The sequence below is a fragment of the Rosa rugosa genome, chromosome 4 (genome assembly GCF_958449725.1).
Source record: "Rosa rugosa chromosome 4, drRosRugo1.1, whole genome shotgun sequence".
NCBI lineage: Eukaryota > Viridiplantae > Streptophyta > Magnoliopsida > Rosales > Rosaceae > Rosa > Rosa rugosa.
This window is the reverse complement of record NC_084823.1, coordinates 18805081-18829128: the sequence shown is the minus strand read 5'-3', so window position 1 is coordinate 18829128 and position 24048 is coordinate 18805081. Positions and strand designations below refer to the sequence as shown.

Here is a 24048-nt window from a genome sequence, read left to right as displayed (position 1 = left end):
CAATATGCATTACAAATTGGCTAGTGTAATTAGTACTTCTTGAGCGTTGGTTAGAGAGTATTAGGTCATGCGCTACATATTGTTTTGCGATCGGTACTCAAAACCCAACGACCAATTAAATCCTAAGCGACACAAGAGAAAGGCCCAAGGTCCAACTTGGAGCCCAATATGCATTGGGAGCCCAGTATGTGGGAAGTAAAAGATGACTGGGGAAAAAAAAGAAAATGGTCTACACCACGACTCGAACGTGGGTGGGAGTCATATCCTACTTAACGGAAGACCAACGCTGCATGACTTGGGGCTGAGTTGATTAACAAATGTGCCCTATATGTAAGGGTCGAAACAAACGATGACGAATAATCCACAAGGCCGTCCCGTTACAATTGGCAAATGGTAGTGCGCCAGCTCAGTGGCCCAAGTTTGTTACAACGGGTTTTTGGCGGCAAATTAAAAAGAGTGATAGTCGGTTCTTCTCCTTCGTAAACCCGTCTCCCTCCTCAAGCCACTCACAATTCTTCTGCTTCGTAAACCCTCAAGAAATTTCCGACTTCATCTTCAACAACCTCTCTCTCTCTCTCTCTCACTCACTCAACCCACTCCCAATTCCAGGTCTGGTGCGATCGGGATGAACCATCCGAACGGAAATCAAGCCGGAGCCGGACGTTACTTCTCGGCAACGTCCGCCGGCGAAGCGGAGGTAAGTGCCGGCGCTGTGGATTTTTACGGTTAATTAGGCATCAAGATCGGTTCTTTCAGATTTTCTTACCTTGTCTCCGTGTTTTTACGCAGGCCCAGGCCCAGGCCCAGGCCCAGGCCAGAGCTCAGGCCCATGCGGCGGCCCAAGCCCTAGCCCTAGCCCGAGCCCGAGCCCGAGCCCACCCTCGGTACAGAGCTGTGAAGGCGGCTCGCGATTTCATTCTTCACCACCTCGACAACGAGCAGACGCTTCGTCACTGCTACAGGAAGTTGGAACCATTTTATTGCCCTGAACACGCTTTCGCTATCCAAGCCAAACTCGAGGCCGCCGCAAATCTTATTATCAGGCGTACCGGCTTTTACAACATCAGGGATATGCGGAAATCGGAGATCGAGGCGGCCGACCTGCTGGGGACCGTGGTGGCGGAGCTTCTCCGCCGTCCCGGCGGAGCCTAAATCGTGGCAGATCCTTAATTTATAGGGCCCGCGCCCGATCGTTTACGACGCGCCGCGGGTCCGTGTCGCTAAGTTATATTCGTGGTTCTTCGCGGCGGCGGCGGCACAAGCCGGAGACGTCGCGCCACCTCCCTGCCCCGCCCGACCATCAAGGTTCGTCTCTATCTGCTTCGAATTCTTGCTTCTCTTTTGAATTGTGTTAATTTGTTTGAAAGGAATTTGGGGTTTCTTGCGATTGATTTGATGGCTTAGGTTGCAATTGGGGGTGTAATTGTAGAGTGTAATATTAAGATGTTGTAGTTTGATTACTTCCTAGGTTGTAAATGAGAGTTTTGGTTCTCTAGTGGATTAGAAACTTGTGATATATCTGAGTTCTTTTCACTGGAAACCGATATCTGTTAACTTTCAAAGTGCTCAACTCTGTGTTTCTTTTTCTCTAACTGCCTTCTTGACATGGCCTTGTAACATTTTGCTTTCTCTGATAATCAAATCGATTAGAAGATCTTATTCGAAGTGCAACCAAGCTGAAAATTTTGTTTTATAATGTATATATGTGGCTTCCTGAAACATGATCGAAGTTTAGATGCTTTTACGTTTCCAGTTGTGTCATGGGGTCAACCGCATCTTGTAAAGATTTGTAGAAAGTAGAGAAATGGCATACTTTGAGAATTTTGAATCACATTACACCATGGCTGCTTTTTTATTTTCTTAGTCATTTTCTGCTGATAGAAAAGAAGTAAGCATGTATGCTGCCTTCTTGCATCTGTAATAAATATGTAATGCAAGTTTGTAAATCACCCCCTTTTCTTGGACATATAATATTTTTGAAGTTTCTGTCATTTCTGAAGACGACTTTTAACAATATTCACCGAATCTTCTCAGCTTGTTTCACCTGGATGTTTCCTTTCTCTTATATCTTATCTGGTTTCATGTGTAAACTCTAAAGCTTTACCTCATTTTGTTTGTGCTCTTTTTAATTACTGTTCTGTGTTATTGTAGATTGCGCGTGGCATCAAATGTTCTGTGCAGCAAAACTGGTGCAAGAAGCTTGGCTGATGGTGGAATCTTCCTAGAAAAGTATTGCATTTCGTGCACACTCAATCAGGTATGCCATGACAACTTTCTTACATGAAAACTTGATGATTTTGTAACCTAGAGTATGATGCAAATTAATTGGTGGCCCTTCCAAAAATGGTCAGGCTGAGCGTTCCATTACATTCTCAACCACCTCAAGGACTAGGGGTCCAGATATTGTTAACAAGGCTAGGGATCTTCTTGAGCTTTTAACATTGACTGCGGTTCCACCATTTAAGGTACATATGCCAGATCCTGTGTCAGTTAGCTTATTGAATAACTAATGAACTATTCTCTGTAATTTGTAACGGTTTGATTTAGTTGTTCATCAATTTCTCTCTCTGTTCCAGCTACAGAATGTAAATATATTCTGCTTTCCCGCGGCTCTTTACTTGAAATCTCCAAGCAGTTGAACTGATATTTCATTTGAGGTTTTCTCAACTATTCTGATTTGAGAGCACCATTTATGATTTCAGGCCATACAAATACGGGATGGTCTGCCATATGACATCATCCAGACCAAGTATCACAATGGTGGGTTTCGCTCAAGACTACCACTTGAGGAGCAGGTATCTATCGCTCTTCTTCTTCATCTTGTTGCTGTTTTTTTTTTTTTTTTTTTTGAGAATGATGTGGGGCATTTAGTTTTAGCATTTTGTGGAATTAATGTGGTAAGGGTGCTCCTTTATTTAGGTGTTCTGATACCTGGTTATGCCATGAAGAGTCAAACCAGAAGCTGCTTTATGATTATTGCTGGATATCTGAAAAAGCTCACTTTTCCGGCTGTTCTAATCTTTCTAATATTGTCGGCAGGAGAAATAATTTATCTTGGACGGCTGAGAAGAATTGAACAGTCCTTACACTCCTACTATCAGCACACACATCAGGCAAGGTAATAGATGGGAAATCTCACTACTTTATTTCTGCATTTCTGTTTAACTGTGGCTTTGAATATCTGAGCTTGATTTCTGCTTGTTTAAATGTTATTCAACCAGGTCTGGAGTTACACAAGTCTCTGTTTCTGAGGAGTGAAAAGGGGAGAACCGAAGTGAAGAACTGAATATGCTGCTGCAAATGTCTCACGAGGACCTACAACTTTTCAGTTTTTATATTTTTAATTTTCAATTGAACCTGGTTTGTAATTTGGAATTTGAACTGCTGTTGGATGTGTGCCGGTTATGTTTCTGCGTTAAACTTTGAACTGTGATGGGATGAACTTGGTTATTTACAACTTTGAACTGGTTTGTTACATTTAAGCATAATATAAGGATATAACCACAACCCATAAACGAAACTTCAATAATCTTTTACTAATCTTTAACCGGTTACCTTACAACTCGTTCAAAAAAAAGAAAAAAAAAAAGAGGGAAAAAACTCATTCAAAACAAATACCTTCCAACCACTTTACGATCACCAGGATCTCCCTCGTCTCTGTTCTTCTTCTCTTCCTTCTTTTCCCGTCCACAAATACCTTACCAAGCTTTTCTTTTTTAGGTGTCGCCGACTTGCAAATCTGACGATTCTGTATTACCAAGCTTTCCTTCTATCCAGATTATGCAAGAAGGAAGACCAAGGGCGAAAACGACTTTTCCTCCATCTCGATGTTACACTTGAACAGTAAGGACAAAAGCGACTTTTCCACCCCCTCTTGTGAATAGTGTAACAGTGAACTGACGCTTCATTATATGCAAGCGTATTTACACATCTCTATGTACTTATTGCATAGAAATTCACCCTAGTAATTACGCCATCAAATTTCACTCATATACTTGAGAAAACCCAACAATGGATAGTTGGGTTAGCTGTGTGGCAACACCACGTATAAGTCTAAATGAGAAATTGAGACATCAATGTCTGCATATAATCTCACAGTAATAGAGTAAGGAATGAAGTTGCTTTAGCTTTAACCATGATTTGCATCATTCAATCAGACAGACTAAAGGAGAAAGCTGAATTTTCATTAAACTGAAAACCATAACAGGTTTAACAAGCTTTTGGGTAAGAATGATGAAGGGTGTATACATCCTGTGCCTCCAATGATGACGCTCTATAAAGCATTCATCAGATAAAAATGCGCAGGAAAGTCTCCTTGAACAAGCAGACAGATGAATTCCCAAGCATTCGAAAACTAATGATGGTGTCTGGTTGGTGTTAAGGATTACCAGCCACAGGGTTTACGTTGCTCATTTTATCCTCTTGAAGATTCTGAAGAGGTCGGGATTTATCAGCCAACCCAAGCAAAAAGGTGGTGCTGGAATAGAAATCACCTGCGAGGAAGAACAAGAAAATATGTAAGCGAGCTAATCCTCTATCACTGCCAGACAGCTGACTCGAAGCTACACACAGAAGAAAAGATTGGTTGGAATGGGGGCAAGTTCCAAAACATTCAAAAGCAAGAAGCTCGTAGATCTAGCTAGTAGCTACAAGACTTGATAACCGTGATATCTGAATGAAGGTTTATATAACACTTTTACTTAAAGAGTGAAGGTTATCACAAGGGACTGAGGAAGCAGAAGAAAAATTCATTTTAAAACAAGATATGAACATATGCAAGCTTACCTAGTTGCTTCAATGGAGACTGGCATGCATCAGCTGTAGCCATTATTCTTGTTCTGCCAAATAATCATACAAAATTTGTACAGACTACAGACATTCACCACAATAGAATCAGGCTTTTTTCCAAGGTACTGCTAAGACTGTCCTGCAATGCAACAACTGTCCCATAAACATTCTGAAAGTTGGAAGGGCCAGAGACTGACGCGCCAGAGATAGGTCTCAAGCCAAAATTTAGTTGTTAGTATTGTTAACTGCATTATCAGCTCTCACATAACGCGTCTTCCTGTTCTTCCAGAACTCATCTTTCTTTCCCTTCTTCTTAATTTTCAACATCCCCATCTTGCTATTAATTATACCCAGTATAGCACTCTTGTCCTTCTTGTTCTTTCTTGCAAGTTTTACATCGAAAATTGCCCTAAGCTTCTCATAAGACCTGGCATCTAGCGCTTGACCAATTTTTACTATCTTCTTGTGATAGAAAAATGCTCTTGAAAATCACGAACGCGGATGTAGGCATAGATCATGGTTGAGTAAGTTACAGAGTTAGGTTTTAAATTGAGAACTTCCATCTCTTTCAACAGCTGTGGCAACTTTAAGTGTTGCCCTCAACGTGCATATGCATTCATCAGCATATTATATGTCATCACTGTTGGCTGCAAACCAATATTGCCAAATTCAGAAACCACATCTCTTGCTTCAAGATAGTGACCTTGCTTAGCAAATCCATCAAGAAGAGTGTTGAATGTCACCTTAGTCCCTTGAACCTTCTCTTTGATCATCAATTTCCAAATTCTCATCAACATCTTAGTGTCGCCAGCACACCTAAATGCATCCAGTAAAGCAGTATATGTTTCTCTGGAGGGTTTTAATCCATCCCTTTGCATGTTCTCAAATGCGATGTAAGCTTTCTCATGCCAGCCACTGACTGAATATGCATGGATAATTTTGTGGAGTACGTGGAGAAGTAAAGAGAAGAAGACTATTTCGATGCGGATGGGAATTTTGTGGAGTACGTGGAGAAGAATCAAGTTAAAGACGCTTGGCTTGATAGCATCACCAAACCTGTTGATCCAGAACTGGGAACAACGGTGGTGGTGGTGAAGGTGATGATGAAATTGGTCAGGATTCGAGTTCCGATGAGATTGGGAAGATTACTGTGTTGCAGGCCCTGACGAGGCTGAAGCGAAACAAGAAGGAGAAGATATCGGCGGAGACGAAGGCGGTGTTTGATCAGTTGACTGAGGATGCTATGGCGTTGATGATGAAGAACAGGGAGAATAATGTGTATGATGAGGAGAAGGAGGTTTTCGAATGGGAGGCACAGGGGTATGAGAGTTTGGCTAAGGCGAGAATGGGGGGAGGGAAGTCGGTACTGGAGGAGCTCGAAACTAATGCTAGGACGTCGAATTCGATTGCGTCCATTGTGTGGCTAATGATGATGCTTTTGATATGTTTAGGGACGATGATGAGCCTGCAGTTGTGGCGAATGCTGCTGCCCCGGGTTTGGAGAATAATGGTGGAGGGGTGGAGAATGATATATGTGTTTGATAATGCTTCTGGGTAATATTATAGCCACAGCTTGGGGTACTATTATGATCCAGCTACAGGGCTGTATTGCTCAGCTCCGCAATGAGGAGACTAGGGCATATGATGAAGTTGCACAACAGGCGCCTGAGGCTGCCGCCCCTGCTGTGAATCCCAAGCCATTGATACTTGGTGCTTCATGAGTTTTCAGTTTTGTTCAAAATTTGTAGTGAGTTCAATACTGATATCAGTTCTATTTTCAAATGACATTAGAGCATCTCTGTAGCCTTGATCATAGTGTTGTCTTCTAGTTAAAATCACTCTTGACAGGTCTGGAATTTCATTAACAATGAACAGTGTTAGTTGCCTTATTATTTTTCTGGTATTACTGGCATTATTAAAGCTTTGATTTTTAGATGAAAATGTCCATCGATGATCAATTGTCCATCTACATCTCACAGACTCACAGTTAGGCCCTTTGCCGTTCAGCTACAACCTATCTTCTCCATCCTTTAAAGCCATTTTAGGTAACCAAAAACCAAATCCTAGGGCGCACGGGTAAACCTGTGGGGTAGCTCAAAGACTCATTTATTTGGACCCAAATAGCATCAGTAAAACTATGGTGATGAACAAGTACCCAGCTGTAATCACAGCCGAAATTACAGAATGAATTTCAATTACTGACACTGATAACATTCACTTTACCTAATGTTTGTAAGTAGCTATAAACTGCCTTCAAATTTGGAAGTCATTCCTACATGGTACAACCGTGTGTGATTTTGAAGATATTTTGCAGTTCAAACCATGTTAGGCCTCTGGGAGCGGAAAATCGTGGGACTTATCATGCAAGAAGAAACTCTTTCCCTTGCTATCGACAGCCTTTTTCCACCCACACCATCCGCCGACCCAAATGAAAATACTGAACTTCTGGTAAATGATATATTGAAAAAAGATGCAAAACATGTTATGACCAAGAAAAGAACAAAAGTACAAGCAGCTTCTGAAAAGGATGTTACGAAATGGAGAAGATGAGAAAACTGCAATCCAGAGCCTACGACAAATATTAAGAAGTGGAAGCAAGAGGCAAAGGCTTGCTGCAACAAGCCTCTAGAGTAGTAATTTGGCACCAAATGTTAAAGCATTCAAGCCACTTTAAAAGAGAGCAACAATATTAATAGCAGAAGACCAGACAAATATAAAACCTGAAAACCAAGGATGCCTTGCAGCTAGCTAGCTACTGAGTAAGATCAAGAGGGTTTCTCTTACCTAGTGTTTTTTCAGTGAGAAATGAACTTATCAAGTGCAGCACCTTACCAAGTGAGCTGATTTATACATTGCTTTACAGAGTTTGTGGTCGCTCGGAAAGAAAACTTAAGATTTTGGTTTCAAAGATTGTAAAAAGTGGTGCATAGTGGCGGACTCGCATCATTAATTATATGTTATGCATGTCAGTGTCATTATGCTGAGTTGAACGATAAATACGACATGAGATGCACAACTCCTTGAATAGAATAGAGACGCACCAAATGAAAAGACACTTCTGGTAAATGATATATTAAAAAAAGATGCAAAACATGTTATGACCAAGAAAAGAACAAAAGTATATGCAGCTTCTGAAAAGCATGTTACGAAATGCAGAAGATGAGAAAACTGCAATCCAGAGCCTACAACAAATATTAAAAAGTGGAAGCAAGAGGCAAAAGCTTGCAGCAACAAGCCTCTAGAGTAGTAATTTGGCACCAAATTTTAAAGCATTCAAGCCACTTTAAAAGAGAGCAACAATATTAATAGCAGAAGACAAGACAAATAAGATAAAATCCGCATCATATTAAGATAATAAGAGGTTTGCACATCTTAGAGTCTAAGCAACCTAAAAAAAGAAAATGCCATTCCATTTAAGACAAAAGCAACCTCTAACCCCTAGAGGGGAACAATGAACGGCCAATAGCTATATCAACATTCCTATCACCATCTCATTCATAATATCAACATTGAGATGAAAGCCCTTGGCTTCACTCAAATGCCCACTGGTTCTCCCTCCGAACCTCCTCCTCTTCTTCCGGAGTGAAGTCATTCTTAATGTTGAAAGTCTTGCGGATCTCTTCAGGAGTCTTCCCCTTAATCATATCTGCCACAGTCTGGCAAGTCAGATCCAGAAGGCCCTTGATGTTCAGATAGTTGGCAGCCTGAAAAACACAATTCAACCAACAAGTCAATACAATGCACCAAGAAGCCAATTTTAAATTCGGGCCCAGAAAGATAATGATACAAATACACACACACAAGAGCCAAGAAACAGTAGTTTCATGCTAATAAGCAGATACCAAAGATAAGCAGGAAAAGTATGCTATCCCCACATGGATCAAAATATAAGTTTTGCTTGATTGAAATAACCATAAAGGTGTAGCAGCATCAAGAAGAATCAATTTTTAACCATCAAGGAATAGGCCTTCATATACAGATACCAAAGATAAGCAGGAAAAGTATGCTATCCCCACATGGATCAAAATATAAGTTTTGCTTGATTGAAATAACCATAAAGGTGTAGCAGCATCAAGAAGAATCAATTTTTAACCATAAAGGAATAGGCCTTCATATATAACTCATTAAGCTCACATTTAACAAATCAGTAAACCTACAAATTCAACAGACTGTAATCACACCATCAATCTTACATTACTCAAAGTCCTAGATGTTATTAGAAAACAAACCTGGACAAAACAAAAAAAAGAAAAACCCCTCTTTTTAGATTCACATAAGCCATTGTTCAAGACTAGAAAACGATGTAGCACATACTAAAACATAGACGTGATCACAATACCAATGTTCTCAATGCCATGTAAACAATTAAGAAAATTCCTTTTACTCTGCTTCCTTAATAATCAATGGTTACCAACAATTTTGAGTGAACCTTTAATCATATGCCACTCAAGTAAACCTAAAATTTCATCAAAAACTAAAATTCAAGAGTGGATTGATAAAAACCCCTTTTTGCCCACACAACAAACCCTAAACCCAAATTTCCCTAGAAAAAGATTCAATCTTTCACACAATAGCAAAATTAAAGAATGGGGTTTTCGGAACCAACCAAGATGAGGTCGAACAGGACGTTCTGGTCGACCTTGATGAAATCGGAGTCAAACTCCTTCAACGGCGAGTCGCCGGCCTTGTCCTTCTCGGCATCTTTGCCGCCCTCCTCAACGTGCTTCTTGCAGTACTCGATCACCTTGGCTAGGATGGCACCGGTGACGTTGGGCAAGGGGATCGCATTGTCGGCGCAGCCGTCCTCCACCATGTGCTTGATGGTCTGCGATTCCAGGGCCACCGCCTCGTCGACCTCGAATGTCTCGTTGTCGGAGCTCTTTAGGGTTATGATCTTCTTCTCGGACGACATCGTTTTGGGTTTCTGGGGTTAGGGTTTGAGATAGACAGAGATTTGGAGTTTTGCCGCACTCGGGGAGATTTGATGTTACTGTTGCTCTCAACCCTAAAGTCGCTTTATTTATAGTGACCGAGGCTTCGGAGTAAAAAGAAAGGGAAGTCAGTATTTTGGACGGTCACGGTAAATTAAGCTTTTCCATAGATTCCAGAATTTGTTTTCTTCAATTACACACCATTTCAAGTTTTACTCTTTTTTCTGATAAAAAAAAAAAAAAAAATTTTTTTACTCTTTTTGGTCTCTTCCTCGAACATTTGATATGGACGGCGTTTGTTGCTGGTTGCTTTGCGGCGGTACGGTGACTTTGTTCTTTCCGTCGATGGTTGCTGGTTGTGGTGTGGTTACCCTTGTGTTTGGGTCGGCTTGAATTTGGGCCCATTATGTTTGTTTATGTGTTGTTTGTTTGGGCTTAAAGGGAGGCACGAGTCGAGATGGGCCAGGATGACCATGATCCCAAATCCAACTCCGATTCTAATAACGAGACAGGACGGGACGAGATCCCCTTTTTTATTTTTTTATTATTTTTATTTTTAAAATGAAACAGAATTAATGCATTCCATAATCAAAGCAAGCCGATTAGAGTGAAAACCAAATCTAGATAATTAGGTAAGTTTGATATAGTTCCAATCCAAGTAGTCATAGACTTTTTCCACTCCTTGCTAGGTGAACCACCTTTTGGGAAACCACCTAGAGCCCATTCGATTTTCTCACAACCAAATGTTCCATTTCCAAGGCTTTAAGAAAACCCATGTATTTTTGCCCCTGGTGTCTTGGACGGGCTTCAAAAAAGCTTAAAATGCATTGCAATATATTCTGCTAACTACACCCAATTAAGAACATAGTTGGAACAAATAAAAAAAATTAAAATGAGTTTCTTTGTGCTCGGGCAAGAGGAAGAAGGCTTCGAATTAAGTAGTAAGCAACTATTATCCACTATCAGTTATTAGAGTTTTTATTACATATGATTTTCAATTTGTTGATATTTTTGGATGAATTGGGGATTAGGTTGAAAAGGTTGATGAAAGTGTCAAGGTTACAGTTATTGAGGAAGACGACAAGGACTGGTTGCTTCCTCCGCCCAAAGTTACTAAGAAATTGGGTGACGATTCGATCTTGTAGCAATGGTTATGCCTGTTCATCAAGACACCAGGGGCAGAAATACATGGGCTTTCTTGAAGCCTTGGACATGGAACATTTGGTTGCGAGGAAATCGAAATTGGATTGAGAAGGCACTGATCAATTGAAGAGGAGGTGAGAGGAGGAAGGAAGAGAACAACGTCTGATGAATTTGTCACAAATAATTAGATCAGAAAGAACAAAAAAAAAAAAAAAGGTTTAAAAGATAAATTTAAGAAAGTGAAAAAAGAAAAAGGAATTTTGGTAATTGAGAAAGACAAAAAAAGGGGGGGGGGGTGAAATTTGCACACCCCTAATTGCAAATTTATTTATTTATTATTATTTTTTTTTTGAATAAACCCAAATGGGGTGATTGTCATTCATCGAAAGCCAGAAAGGGCCATTACATATCCTCCCTCTACCAACATGGGGTAGATAAAGAGTTTGTGGTAGTAGCACAGTGATACATAGATTAGGTCCAATCATTTGACGGTTCCATGCTCAGAAAGGGAGCCTATAGACTATTGACTACTACATAGTAAATAGGCAGAGTAAACGAGACTCGATGACGCTACTAAAAACCTAGAAGCATAGCTTCCTAAAACGAAAGGAAATTATTAGAAAGTAAAAACTAACTATTAGAAAAGCCCAACAAAACAGACCCCAGGAAAGTCACCATCCCAGCCCAATAAGCATGGTCTGACCCAAGCCCAGAAACCAAGCTCCTCTGCACGACGATTGTACGCACAGCTGCCTCATCACTTTCGATCGATCAAGGCCCCACGACCATGCCGGCACGACCGCGCCGCCACTCCTGCGCCGCAATTTGCACCTTCATGCTCATCGTCTTCACGACCTGCCAGATCCAAATCTCATCGCCAACGAGTCTTGGATACTAGCGCCGAAGTTCCACCACCGTACACCACAGCCCCGCGCATCAGAGATTAGGTGTCAAGAACTCCGCCCCAACCACCATGCCGAGAGATAGAGCAACAACCTTCCCACGAAAACCTGCCGAGCCATAGCCTCAAGAGAAGCCCCGTCCGGCTGCACTCACCATACCTCGACAAGGCCAGAGGCTTGCCTCGGACGGGAGCCGCCGGACGAGACGCAGAGATGGAAAACTGGAAAAAAACCTAGGTCTCCACAGGATTCTCTTTAATCCCCCTAATTGCAAATGACACACCCTTTCATTTTTTTAATACTATTTCATCCCACAATTTTTTACACTTCCTAAAATACCCTAAAATCAGATTTTTTTTTTTCTTCCCTTTTTGGGTCCTCTCTCTCTCTCTCTCTCTCTCTCTCTCTCTCTCCCTCCCCAAAACCAGACTGTTCCACCAAGACCCAACCTTTCACTCTTGAATCTCACTCAAAACTGCACCTTCCCTTTTCTCTTTCTCAATCTGAGACCAACCCACCTCCCAGATTCCTCAATTCTCCGAACCCATCTCAACAATCACTGTTTTTCCAAATGGGTTCCGATACATTACCCATGAAACCCTCCCCGATTCCGACCCAAGACGATGGCCCGCCGAACCCATCTGCGGCTCTGCTCTCTTTCAACATGGACTCGACCTCTTCAACTTCAACCCCTTCTCACAAACCCACCATCATCTTCATCTCTCTGTTACTCATCACCTACATATCTCTCTCTGTTGTGCTGATGGTTCTTAACCGGAGGAATGAGCTTGAGATTGGCTAAGATTGAAGGTGAATCGTTGACGTTGAGGAGGAGAAGAAACATGTGTTAATTGATGGTCTTTTGTAATTATACATTACTGACATTGTTGTTGCTTCTCTGCTAATTGGACCTTGGTCTCTATGTCCTTTGAAATTGATGTGCAGAATGAGCTTCTCCATCCAATCATTATTTTGGAATTTTGGAGAATCAAATGGATGAGCAAAGTGTTAGGAGCATGAAATGGATATGGCCAAATGGATTTCGTGATGGATGATGAACACTAATACTGGATTCAGATTTTTTTTTTTTTTTTTTGTCGAAGGATTGAAATTGGATCTACTTTCTGGGTTTTGGTTTCTACTTCAACCTTGTTCAGAGCTCTGAGATAGCATTATTTTGAGCATGGATTTGGATTCTTGTTGGACATTTTTGTTGCATGTTTCATTACTTTACAATTTATAAATAATGACAAAGCAAACTGGATAGAAGAATGTATTCTTAAATTATGTTCAATAGTCTTTGAAGAAAGTAAAACGATGATCAACCGAAACAAATTAAATAAGAACAATCGATCATTGCATAGTGAAAAGAGATGCCCAGATTGTTGTGTGAGAGAGAGAGAGAGAGAGGACCCAAAAAGGGAAGAAGAAAAAAAATATGATTTTAGGGTATTTTAGGAAGTGTAAAAAGTTGTGAGATGAAATAATATTAAAAACAAATGAAAGGGTGTGCCATTTGCAATTAGGGGTGTGCAAATTTCACCCCCCAAAAAAAATTATGCTTCGATGACGTGGTTATGCCACGTAAGCTGTCACCTAAGGTGGGCTCTAGGTGGTTTCCCAAAAGGTGGTTCACCTAACATTACTCTTTTCCAAGTCAAGCTAATAGCCATAGCTCCAGAGTTAGCGTTCAATTTATTGAAGTTGGTAAACAACTCATGATCAGCTATAAGAATGTTGTCCAAAATAGATCTTCCAGGGGCAAAAGCACCCTGGTTTTTAGAGATACATTTATCTAGCAGAGGTTTTAGTCTAAAAATAAGCACTTTTGAAATAATCTTACAAATCACACTTTTGAAATAATCTTATAAATCACATTATGAAGACTTACAGGTCTAAAGTGATTAACCTGCTCAAGATTATCAATTTTTGGAATCAAGACTGTTGGTATGATTTATTATGTTCAGAAAAGAGCCATGAGTAAAAAATTTAATGAATTACTTCCCTTTACGTATTCTGGTAAAAGAGGCAATTCAGACCATTCGATCCAGGTGCTTCAAGGCTACCAATCAAATTGACGGCATTTTCAACTTCCTCAAGAGAGATTGGATTCACAAGGCTGAGATTGTCAGCCTTAGAGATGACTGGTTCAATGATATTAATAAATTCCATCTTCCTTTGGGAAATAAACCTCTCATTAATTATGCTTGAATCTCTTTTGAAACTCCTACACAAAAACATGTCCAATTTCAGCTTGATCAAAGGCCCAAAGGTTCAAATCATTTTTAATTTTAACTATTCTATGAATTTTGTTCTAATAGTAGCCTGAGTGTGAAACAATTTTGTGTTCTTGTCCCCCAAGGCAAGCCCTTTGAGCCTAATAGACCACTTCATTTTTATGAAAATTCAGAAGCTCTCTAGAGACATCCCAAACTTATTTTAGAGGAGGGGAAAAGCAAAAGCTGTGATTGGTCAAAAGAAAGATCCTTATGTAACACATTACACTTAGGATTAAATTCAGTTTAGTCCCTCGAACTTTAGGGCTAAAATCAGTTTGGTCCCTGACTTTTTTTTTTAATCAAGATGGTCCTTGCACTTCTAATTTCCATCACCCGAGTCCAAATTTCAAAATTGGCTCGAAAGATGATATCATGTGCTGAGTTGGAGCCGACACAGGGGCCCACTTTTCATATTTTAGAAGGGCAAAATGGACACTTCTAAATTAATCTAATTTCTATTTTTTTTCTCTAATTTTCTCAATTTTCTTCTTCTTCTTCTCTCTCTCTCTCTCTTTCTTCTTCCTCTCTAGATCGACGACCACGAAAACCCTTCTACCAATTCCACCTCCACCTCCCTTCGATCTGAAGCTCCACACCACGCCGTCTTGCTCCTCCTCCTCGTCCTTCTCGATCAGAATCGGTGGCGTAGACACAACCTTCTCTCTATCTCCCCAAACCCGATTAAAGCCCTAATTTCTCACATTCACTCAATTCCATCAAATGTCACCCCCGATTAGTTTCTCCATGACCTCCGAGTCGAGCTCCGGCGATGAAAACTTCGACCCGAAGCCCAACCAGATTGCAAAGTGAAGGAATCGAGCGAGGGTTTGGGGTGTGATGGAGGTGGTGGTATTCTGTGGGCGAGGACCAAATCGGAGCTGGAGGCCGACGGGCCAGAGAGCCCTAGCAGCATCGGTTATGCCTGCAGGTGGGGCACTCCTGACCTCCGATCGCCGGTGCAGATCTCTGATTCATCCTCAGGTAAACAATCACAAAGACGTGCTCTGTTGGTTTCGTTATTTGTTGGGAAGAATGTTCTTTTGGGAGGCCTGTGATTTGGATGTCCCCAGAAAGAAGAGGTTTTGGGTGTAGAGAGAAGATTTAGGGGCCGGCCATTTCAGTTTGGGAGTGCTGCTGGTGAAGCTCCAGTCAAGACATTTGGCGGCTGAGGACGTAGTGAACGTCATCGTTGCAGGCGGTGCGGTTCCAGCTTTGGTGAAACATCTGCAAGCGCCGCCGTCGACCGGAGTTTGGTGGAGAATTTCAGTGGATAGTGGGAGCGTGTGAGGTGTGAACCTGAGAGAGGGAGAGAGAGAGAGAGAGAGCAGAAAATAGAGAAAATTAGAGAAAAAAAATTAGAAATTAGATTAATTTAGAAATGGAAACGCTGAAGAGCAGGCGGACCAGTCCGCCACTCCCCAACCCACCAACCCAGCGGTAGGCATTAACCGCGCACTAGTCAGCACCCCGGCCAACCCTGGCGGTGAGGTAAATCCAAGTAGCAGCCGCCCACCAGGCCAAGATCTCGCCGCTCTGTACGAGCTGGCACTGGCGGATCTTCACAAGGCAAACAGAGAGCGTGAAGAGGAAAGCAGAGAGAAGGCCGAGGCCCAAAAACAAGTGGCTACGCTGATGTCACATTTTGATGAACTAAAGAGGACACTGGATGCAAACGCCAACCCAGCGCAAAGCGAGCAATCACAAAGCACCAGACGTAGCCGGCCCAACACTGGTACGTTGGTACCAGGACCAACTATACAGATGCAGGTACCGCTGGACCCACCTGAACTATTGGGACACTACTAGAATTTTGTTCATAGACATCGGTTCTGGACCGATGTTAAACTAATTTTCGACCGATGTCTTAGTGGGTGTAGAGAAAAGTATAGACATCAGTATAAGCGCATTTTCAACCGATGTCCCAGACAACAACCAACATCGATTCTAAAAAACAAATCGATGTATAATCGTTATAATCATCATATTTTTGTATGTTAGGTATGTCTAATTCTTCATATTTTCACATTTTATGCTTAAAAAAGTATATGTCGAACAATACCTACTTGAACATTTGCATCGATTTCTATTCCAGAAGCGATGTCCGGTACACTTGTAGACATCAGTTCCCATGAGTATTGTTTGTTCGTAAAACCGATGTTCACCTTTTGACCACACATCGGTTTGCTCCATGGTAGGTGATTTGTATGTTCATAATAGATTACGGTTTGGTGATTAGAAATCGATGTGCAGTAGTTTTGATTACATCGGTTTTGAGTTACAATTCGATATATTGATAATCATAGGACATCGATTTCATTTTTGATACTGATTTCTAATCTCTCAACTGACTTCGTTTTCCTTGGCATTACTGTTTTATTATGCTTTAATATACTTCACTTCATTTTGACAAGCATGATGTGAAAAGTTTGCATTTAGCTATTGCTGGGAAAAAAATTGCATTTCTCATCATCCAAAATTAGGGGCTTTCCATTAATTTTCTTTCCAAATTCATGATTCAACATAATTCAGAAAATAAACCCCTAAACTTACAAAAGCTAGCTTGGAAACATATGAGCAACAATGTACAAAAGTTCCACACCAAGATTTGCTTCAAAGCCAAAACTAGCTAGCCTTACTCAAAAAACATCTTGGCAGTCACAGTCCTACATCAAACTCTGCATATAATCAGCTTTGCCCATCTAAAATCTGAAAAGTGGGCCCCTGTGTCGGCTCCAACTCAGCACATGACGTCATCTTTCGAGCCAATTTTGAAATTTGGACTCGGGTGGTGGAAATTAGAAGTGCAGGGACGATCTTGATTAAAAAAAAAAGTCAGGGACCAAACTGATTTTAGCCCTAAAGTTCGAGGGACTAAACTGAATTTAATCCTTACATTTATTTAGAAAATTTCCAAACACACTTCTGCTCCAATGAGAAATATGGTAAGTGAAAGATCTAGAGATAGCTAAAAAATTCTTAAGGGGTTTAGAATCTAGGGTTTGGTCCCAAAAGAATTTAACAATTTTTGAGAAGTCTGGGTGAGACAGCTAACTTGCTTCAAATTTGAAACAATTTGCATGAATCTTTTTCAGAGGGAGAGTGGTCAAAACAATAGGGCTGCGATCAGAGCCTATCATAGGAAGATTTTCAAGAGAAGAGGAAAGAGTTATAACCAGCTAGGGTTAGCTAAAGCTCTATCTAATTTTTCAAAAATAAAAGTATGAACTATGTGTTTATTACTCCAGGTAAAGGGTAGCCCCTCAGCAGGTAAAGTGGTCACATTAATATCAAAGTTATGCATATAAGTGTTAGAAGGATTATTTCCACCAATTTTTTCCTATGTAGTTGTTTTGTGACTATCAATCTGTGATTGAAATCTCGCAACATGATTGAACAAAGCATGTGGAAGTTGATCGATATTTCATTAAGGAGAAGTTATCGTTGATAAAAGGAAACTTTCCTTTTGTTCCAACTGCAGAACAATTAATAGATATATTTACCAAAGCAGTATGTAGCAAGTTGTTCTATGACTCACGGGGCAAGTTGGGTCTTCAAGATGTTTATGCCCCAACTTGAGAGGGAGTGTTGACTTATGAGTCATTATTAGAGTTATTAGGAGAATATATGTATTTAGTAGTTACCTTATAGAAATAGATCTCCTATATTAAGTTGTACTAACTTGTAGTACAATTGCGTAGTACTCATTTAGGGTTGTATAATCCCCTAACACGATTGTGAATAACATCTCATAAATTTTTCTCACAAATATTTCTCTTCTCCAACTCAATATTTGACTACTGCATCTGGTTTGGGATTTTCCTGTGTGGATCAATAGGATATCTATTCTGCTTTACCTTGTATTATTGATTCTACGTACTATATTTGATTTTACTGACGATGCAAATGCAAATTCCTTCTCACCCACGCAAAGCCACAACTCTAGCATTGATGTTGATTGTCAGGCATTGGCTTCTATTTATTGGCATCCCCTGTTAATTTCGATGATCTATATATTATGTGATGCTAATCAAAATAATGATGCAGGCTCTTCACAGATGCAAAGCATGAGCTCATTTGTATCTGATGATAATATTTTTATGTGATGCTACTCATAACGATAATGCAGGTTCTTCACATGCACAAAGCATTGCAGCTATTGATGGTCAGGATTGATGCGGGAAGCGTGAACACGATAGTAAGAGGCTCCGTCAAGCGTCGAAAGCCATATGAGATGAGCTAGAATCTACTAGCAATTACGGGCACAACCGTAAGAAAAATAGAGAAACTTCTCTAATATTTGGTTTTTTATTGATAATTTGAATGAAAATTACAATCTAAGAGGTGCCTTATATAGGGCACATAGCATAAACCTAATACAACTAGAAAATATAAAGAAAAATTTATTGTAGACTAAAACTAGGAAACCTAATTAAACCTGATTAAATAAAAATCGGAAATAAAATCCTAGATACTAAAGAATATTACGTTTGGAATCTCAGTCAAGATTTTGTTCGAGAATCCCGATATATCCAAAAGAGTAATTTATGATAAATTTCATCATTAAGAAGCCTATTTGAATACCAATTTCCAATATTCAAATTATTCTTCTTAATGTGAAAACGCTTCTTTCTTTTCTAAATTTTTGGTTGAAATTGGTTAAAATCTCGTCCTACATCATTGATGGTCAGGATTGGAGCAACCAGTTTGAAGAATCATATTTAGATTACATTGGAGAGTTGGAGTTTTCTTTTGACGATGTGTACGATCATTACCTACTCCATTCTCGTGTTATCAATGATGATCAGCAAGTGACCATTGACTAGTTCTGTGCCCTGCCAATACTGTAGATGCCAATTGACTGGCTGTAGATTATAGTTTGTTGTAGATACTTTTCATGGCATTTCTTTCTTTAGCCAAAATGAGACAAATGTAACATCTTCAGTTGCAAACTTGCAATCATAAATCAATAAAGATCAAATTTGTTTTCTTAAGCATTGGTGTTACTTTTCAATTCTTATTCTTAAGCATTGGTATTATAGTGTTGTTTGTTCAGATGAATCAATGTGTGTGGTTATAAACTAATGACAGTCAGTGAAAAGGTTCAACTGTAATGGCAACTATGCTTAATCATTGGCCTATCATTATCCAGTTGTCAAGATTTGCTGAATTCACAGGAATGTTGAATCCTTTGTGAGATCACAGTGTAAAACTATTCCACCTTTCAGGTTTCAGTTCTCAGGAGTACAAAGTTGCAAAGGAAAACTGGAGCACACCATTTTCTGCTGACAATAAGCTATGACTGCAATCCTTGTTTGCTAATTGGATTCTGGTGATCATGTTTGGAGGTATAAGATCATCTATCTCTTATTGTGTAAGAAAAATATTTGAGGTGGAATAATATTCTCATTGATACTAGAAGATTATATACAGACTAGGTTCTTGTACAACAAGTAAATCCCTACAAGTTAGGGATACAAGGAATATTATTACAATGATTTCCTAAAGATACACATAATTACAATAGTAATTACAGAATATTCTTAACACTCCCCCTCAAGTTGGAGAGTGAATATCAAGCACTCCCAACTTGCATAACAATGCTTTGAACTTGTCTTTGCCCAATGCCTTTGTGAATATATCTGCTAACTGTTGTAAAGAACCAACGTATCTGGTGCTGACTGAACCGTTCAATATCTTGTCTCGAATAAAATGACAATCCATTTCAATATGACGTGTTCTCTCATGAAAAACTGGGTTTGCGGCTATGTGTAGAGCTTCTTGATTATCACAATGCAAAATAGCAGGTCTAGAAATAGGCATATGTAAATCAGCAAACAAATATTGTAGCCAAGTGAGTTCACAACATGTACCAGCCATTGCTCTATACTCGGCCTCGGCACTAGAAAATGAGACCATCTTTTGTCTTTTGGTACGCCATGAGATCAAAGAATCTCCTAAGAAAACACAATATCCAGTAGTAGACCGACGAGTAACAGGACAACCCGCCCAATCTGAATCACAAAAAGCTCTCAAATTCAAATTGCTATTGGAACTTAAAAGCAAACCTTGGCCAGGAGAGGATTTTAAATATCTGACAACTCGAAGTGCAGCAGCCATATGAGGTTGACGCGGCTCATGCATGAATCTACTAAGAACATGAACATAATAGGTAATGTCTGGTCTTGTGATTGTAAGATATATAAGCCGTCCAACCAAACGTCTATATGCAGCCGGATCCTTAAGTAGCTCACCTCTATTTGATAATTTGGCTTCTTCCATGGGAAAATCAATTGGCTTTACACCCAAAAATCCAGTGTCCTTGATAATTTCTAAAGCATACTTGCGTTGAGATATATAAATGCCCTTTTTTGAACGAGCAATCACAAGTCCAAGGAAGTATTTAAGTTCACCCAAATCTTTGATGCGAAAGTGGGTGTGAAGAAATTGTTTGAGAGCTTTAATGGAGTCAAGGTTGTTCCCAGTAATGAGGGTGTCATCAACATAAATTAATAATACTGTGAGGGAATTACCAACCTTTTGAACAAAGAGAATAGTAAGCTTTTGATTGAGTGAATCCGGCAGCAAGAATTGCTTCTGTAAACTTGGCAAACCATTGACGAGAGGCTTGCTTCAAACCATATAAGGACTTGTTAAGGCGACACACATAATTCTGCCCTGTCGCCGAAGGCTTGGAGGAGGAGACATGTACAACTCTTCTTGCAAATCACCATTAAGAAAAGCATTATTAACTTCAAGCTGGTGAAGAGACCAACCTTGACAAGCAGCAATGGCAAGGAGGCAGCGGACAATAATCATCTTTGCTGTGGGTGAAAAGTATCATGATAATCAATCCCAGCAGCTTGAGTGAAGCCCTTGGCAACAAGGCGAGCTTTATACCTCTCAATAGAACCATCAGCATTATATTTAATTCGATAAACCCATCTGCAAGCAATAAGACGTTTTCCAGGAGGAAGTGGGATAAGTGTCCAAGTATTATTGGCATTGAGAGCGGCAAGTTCATCGTCCATTGCTTGCTGCCATTTACGATCAGAGGCTGCATCTGCATAAGAAGAGGGCTCCTCAGCCCTGCTGATGGAAGCAACATAAGAAAGATGGGACGATGAGTACCGTTGATAAGAGATGAAATTACAAAGCGGGTAACGCGTACCTGGTGGAGGACTTGGTGGAGGAGATGATAAATGGTGTGGTGGCAGAATCACCTGCGAGCAGACATAATCACGGAGACGAGTATTAGGAGCATGGGAACGTTGGGACCGGCGGAGCGCGGGTTCAGGCGCTTGTGCTAGCACAGGGTTAAGCACGGGTTCAGGTGCGGGTTCAAGAGTGGGGTCAAGCACCGGGTTAGGGGTAGGCATAGGCGCTTCAGGGGCCGGTTCAGTCATTGAATCGGGCTCGTGTGCGACAGAAAATGGTGGAGAGTGAGACACAGGTACATTAGAGGAAGATGATGGCTGTAAATCTGGGACTGGATTAGGTAACACGGGATCAGAAGGAGAAAAAGGAGAATGAGTTTGGGGAGGAAAATGAAAGGTATCTTCAAGGAAAAGAACATCCCTATTGGTAAAAATTTTCTTTGTTTCTAGATTGTAGAGCTTATAAGCTTTTTGGCCCATTGGATACCCAAGAAAAATGCATTTTTGAGCTCGTGGAGCAAATTTTGAAGCTGGGTGAACAGAAGTAGCAAAAGCAACACATCCAAAAACACGCATTCGAGAATAGTCAGGAGGCTTATGATAAAGAACTTCAAATTAATGGGGTTTTCTTATTCAATAAAAGTGTAGGAAGTCGATTAATTGTGTAGGCAGCGGTAAGAACACATTCCCCCCAAAAATCAATTGGCAAGTGAGATTGGAAGCGGAGGGCCCTAGCAGTTTCTAGAAGATGTCTATGTTTGCGTTCAACAACACCATTTTGTTGGGGTGTGTAAACGCAAGAATGTTGAAAAATAACCCCTTGTTCAAGAAAAAAATCCTGTAAAGAAAGAAATTCTGCCCCGTTATAAGTACGTAGTTGTTGAACATGAGTCTGAAATTGAGTTTTGACATAAGCAAAAAATTTTCGAAGCAAAGGTTGTGTTTCACTCTTATGGCGCATTAAGAAAACCCATGTAAAATGAGAAAAATCATCCACAATAGTTAAAAAATAATGAGTGCCATTGAGTGAAGGAGTTGTATGTCGTCCCCAAATATCACAATGTATAAGAGAAAAGCATCGAGAAGTTGATATTGAACTAGAAGGAAAAGGTTGGCGAGTTTGTTTAGCTAAAGGACAAATTTCACACTTACTGTTGGAATCGAAATGAAAATGAAGCGACTCATTGGCTATATATTGTAAACGGGCAGGAGAAGGATGCCCCAAACGGCGATGCCAAAGGTCGGAAGAGATGGTAAGGTGAGAAGCAAAAGGGTGTTTGGATGAGGAGATGGAAGCTAGAGCCACAAGATAATAAAGGTCTCCTCGTCGCTTACCCACACCAATTATCGTCCTCGAAGCCAAGTCCTGCAAAATACACCAAGATGGAAAAAAAGTTACCGAGCAATGTAAGTCATCTATAGTTCTTCCAACAGATAAAAGATTGACATCAAATGAAGGCACACACAGAACATCTCGAAAAAAGGCATCATTGATTTTAATTGACCCCTTCATGGAAATATGAGCCTTGGCACCACTAGGCAAAGAAACTGGTGGTAGTGAAGTATTCTTCTGACAACTTGCGAACAACTTTGGTGAGTTAATAATATGATTGGTCGCTCCACTATCGATAATCCACTTATTAGGGGCAACTGGTGACAAAGCAAACTTAGAAGCACAAGCCATGAGAAGATGATGAAAAAGATAACGCAGCAAGTGGTGCGGCGCAAATAAAATGAGAGCTAGGGTTTTTAGGCCCGCTCTGATACCATGTAAGAAAAATATTTGAGGTGGAATAATATTCTCATTGATACTAGAAGATTATATACAGACTAGGTTCTTGTACAACAAGTAAATCCCTACAAGTTAGGGATACAAGGAATATTACAATGATTTCCTAAAGATTCACATAATTACAATATTAATTATAGAATATTCTTAACATATTGATCAGTACTTGTTTCCCAGAGTTCGAGATCAAGTTCGCATGTCCTGATTAAATTTATGTTAAATTCACAGACTCAATCCATTATATATTGTCATTTCTAAACCTATATATGCGTAATGTGTTAGTATTAGCCAATTTATGATATTTTTTGTCTGTCTCTATTTGTTAAGTTAAAAACTTAAGAAGTTGTTAAATATGAATGTGAGATATATGATCTGATTCTATGTTGTTCTTCGCATGCTTTCTAGTGAACGGAAGTTTTTGTGCTTTCGTTACAAACTTTTTGGTTGATTTTAGCTTGAAAACATAGCATATATATATGTTATATAACGCTTTTCCCAGTTCAAGACAATATGAAGAGCTAAATGTGGGAAAAGTGCTGTACTCAAAGGCTCATATGATGGTAAAGAGGAAGTGTCCCCTACACCCCAGTAATCTAGCTAATGTGAGGCTTAAAGCATTGGACAGTGTTGAGGAGAATTTGAAGAGTTGAAGTCTCTTTTGAAATACGTAGAAGAGGAGGAAGCTCAAGGGAGAATTATACTGCTCTATGTTCTGAGGGAAAGGTATTCTAGATTGAATTGTGACAATCAGAAATAACATAATACTTATTTCTTTTGCTTGGATTAATAGAAAGGTCCATTTTCAAGTTTATCCCCAAACATGGTATTGTCAAATTTATTTGGAGCTCTAGTTTTGACCAAAAGGCAGAGAGAATAGTCAGAGGGGCCATACATCATTTATTCAACAAGTAGAAAAAACGGGGTCTGGTAAGAAATTGATCGGCAATATCTAATTAAGATTTCCCAAATTGATGACCTCATTGCATACAAAACTATCTAATCAAGATTTCCCAAATTGATGACCTCATTGCATACAAAACTATCTAATTAAGATTTCCCAAA

General features: G+C 40.0%; 2 protein-coding genes and 1 long non-coding RNA gene across 4 annotated transcripts; 1 reads left to right on the top strand and 2 right to left on the bottom strand.

Annotated features, from left to right (window-relative positions):
* Nucleotides 1-908: 908 nt before the first annotated feature.
* Nucleotides 909-3464, top strand: LOC133745324 (uncharacterized). 2 transcript variants are annotated; one of them, XR_009863545.1, is made up of 6 exons: nt 909-1305; nt 2152-2257; nt 2352-2465; nt 2703-2795; nt 2920-3118; nt 3222-3464. It is a non-coding gene; the product is annotated as an uncharacterized LOC133745324 (long non-coding RNA). The 2 variants fall into 2 exon arrangements; XR_009863546.1 differs by having other exon boundaries at nt 910-1305; nt 3040-3118.
* A 4649-nt stretch (nt 3465-8113) lies between these two features.
* LOC133706676 (SKP1-like protein 1B) lies at nt 8114-9789 on the bottom strand. The gene is made up of 2 exons (XM_062132221.1): nt 9395-9789; nt 8114-8492 (listed from the first exon to the last, which is right to left on the bottom strand). Exons 1-2 carry the CDS (start codon nt 9698-9700, stop codon nt 8319-8321), a joined length of 480 nt encoding a protein of 159 aa, XP_061988205.1. The 5' UTR covers nt 9701-9789; the 3' UTR covers nt 8114-8318.
* A 9807-nt stretch (nt 9790-19596) lies between these two features.
* LOC133744456 (uncharacterized mitochondrial protein AtMg00810-like) lies at nt 19597-20859 on the bottom strand. The gene is made up of 2 exons (XM_062172560.1): nt 20753-20859; nt 19597-20671 (listed from the first exon to the last, which is right to left on the bottom strand). The coding sequence occupies exons 1-2, from the start codon at nt 20857-20859 to the stop codon at nt 19597-19599; spliced, it is 1182 nt and encodes a 393-aa protein (XP_062028544.1).
* Nucleotides 20860-24048: the final 3189 nt, after the last annotated feature.

Excerpts from the sequence above, each read along its gene's own strand:
- LOC133744456 (XM_062172560.1), bottom strand. The coding sequence starts at position 20,859 with ATGATTATTGTCCGCTGCCTCCTTGCCATTGCTGCTTGTCAAGGTTGG. Across the intron at positions 20,672-20,752 it reads GGTGATTTGCAAGAAGAGTT|CAAGCCTCTCGTCAATGGTT; the intron begins GTACATGTCTCC and ends TATGGTTTGAAG.
- LOC133706676 (XM_062132221.1), bottom strand. The coding sequence starts at position 9,700 with ATGTCGTCCGAGAAGAAGATCATAACCCTAAAGAGCTCCGACAACGAG. Across the intron at positions 8,493-9,394 it reads TCCTGTTCGACCTCATCTTG|GCTGCCAACTATCTGAACAT; the intron begins GTTGGTTCCGAA and ends TGTGTTTTTCAG.